At 51.2% G+C, this 1,318-nt stretch overlaps 1 protein-coding gene across 5 annotated transcripts in view; it reads left to right on the forward strand.

Annotated features, from left to right (window-relative positions):
• Window positions 1-333: 333 nt before the first annotated feature.
• The window catches only part of znf318 (zinc finger protein 318), a 13,984-nt gene continuing 12,999 nt past the window's right edge, over window positions 334-1,318 (forward strand). For all 5 annotated transcript variants that reach the window (XR_001482120.1, XM_015401427.1, XM_015401426.1 and 2 more), the window contains exons 1-2: window positions 334-723; window positions 1,071-1,159. Coding sequence is in view for 4 of the 5 variants with exons in the window: in XM_015401427.1 (XP_015256913.1) it covers window positions 499-723; window positions 1,071-1,159 (314 nt within the window). In the remaining variant the exon portion in view is untranslated. The remainder of the gene's footprint in view (window positions 724-1,070; window positions 1,160-1,318) is intronic.

Here is a 1,318-nt window from a genome sequence, read left to right on the forward strand (position 1 = left end):
TGTAACAGCCATCCTAAATCACCTTCACCGGCTCCATAAAGCAGGATGACTGAGAATCTTTATCTGCAAAATCTATACATTTGATTTTATACATCAAGACTCATAATAATTGTTAAACTATTTGTTTTTAATCTACATGGAGCACAAATTGTCCAGTTGTTCCTAACAAAGACAGAAGAATTACTAGAAAACACGAAAGTATAATAGTTTTATTAAACCTCCTCCATGCTGAGGGCCCAATCAGGTACCACAGGCTCTGGCTGCAGTACCAAGTACCTCCACAGGATGGCGACAGTTAGACTTTAGGGCGCATGTTACCTTCCTGAGACCAAGAAGAAGAGCATGTTCAGTGTGTTGTTCTCTGAACTGAACTCGGCGGTGTTTAGTGTCATCATATTCAGGTATTTTTACGGTGTTATTCTCTCTAACCGGAGCGGAAGCAGCAGTAGCCTCGAGTGAACTGGCGGACCGACCCGCAGCGCGTCTCTGCGGGACAACATGTACCGCGGACGGCCCGAGTTTAGAGACTACCCGCCTCCCCATAGGCCTCATCCGTCAGCGGGCTACCGGGATGAGCGGCCCAGACCAAGACCTCCGTACCACCAGGACTACCCGGACTACCGGGACCACGCAGCCCAGGACCCCTACCGCCGCAGGTACTCCTCCCCCGGCTCCGGAGGCCACCGCGGCGGGGATTTCTGGAGCGGAGCTTCGCCTCTTGAGGTGAGTCAGGCTGGGTCCAAATGAAGCCGAATGACCCAGAAACCTTGAACCATCCATCCAGGAAAGAGTCCAGCTCCATACTGGTCCAGAACCCGGAACACTGAACAATGTTTGGTTCTGCGGGTTTCTGATCCAGTTCTCAGCTTCCAGCCTGAGCTGCAGACCAGACTCCATTCAAAGATGGACAGATTTAACCCTGGAGCTGCTGGTCTGTGGCCCTGCTGCAAAGAGTGGGTCATTTCTAGACAGAATGGTTCTAGATCACTGTTCCAGAAAACACACCATGGAACAGGAAGTCTAGATGGACCCAGAGGTTCGGTTTATTAATGATTTTGTGTCTCCTGCAGAGATCTCCGTCCCACCGAAGACCGACCCACATGGACCACAATGAGCTGGTTCACCATGGCTCTGTCCCCGCTCCGCTCCACCATGAAAGGTAACCAGAGACACACCGCAGAACGAGTCAGAGGTTCTGGAGTCAGAGGTTCTGCATTCAGAGGTTCTGCATTCAGAGGTTCTGGAGTCAGAGGTTCTGCATTCAGAGGTTCTGGAGTCAGAGGTTCTGGAGTCAGAGGTTCTGGATTCAGAGGTTCTG

The sequence above is a fragment of the Cyprinodon variegatus genome, unplaced genomic scaffold (assembly GCF_000732505.1).
Source record: "Cyprinodon variegatus isolate N-32 unplaced genomic scaffold, C_variegatus-1.0 Scaffold1218, whole genome shotgun sequence".
NCBI classification, from domain to species: Eukaryota; Metazoa; Chordata; class Actinopteri; order Cyprinodontiformes; family Cyprinodontidae; genus Cyprinodon; species Cyprinodon variegatus.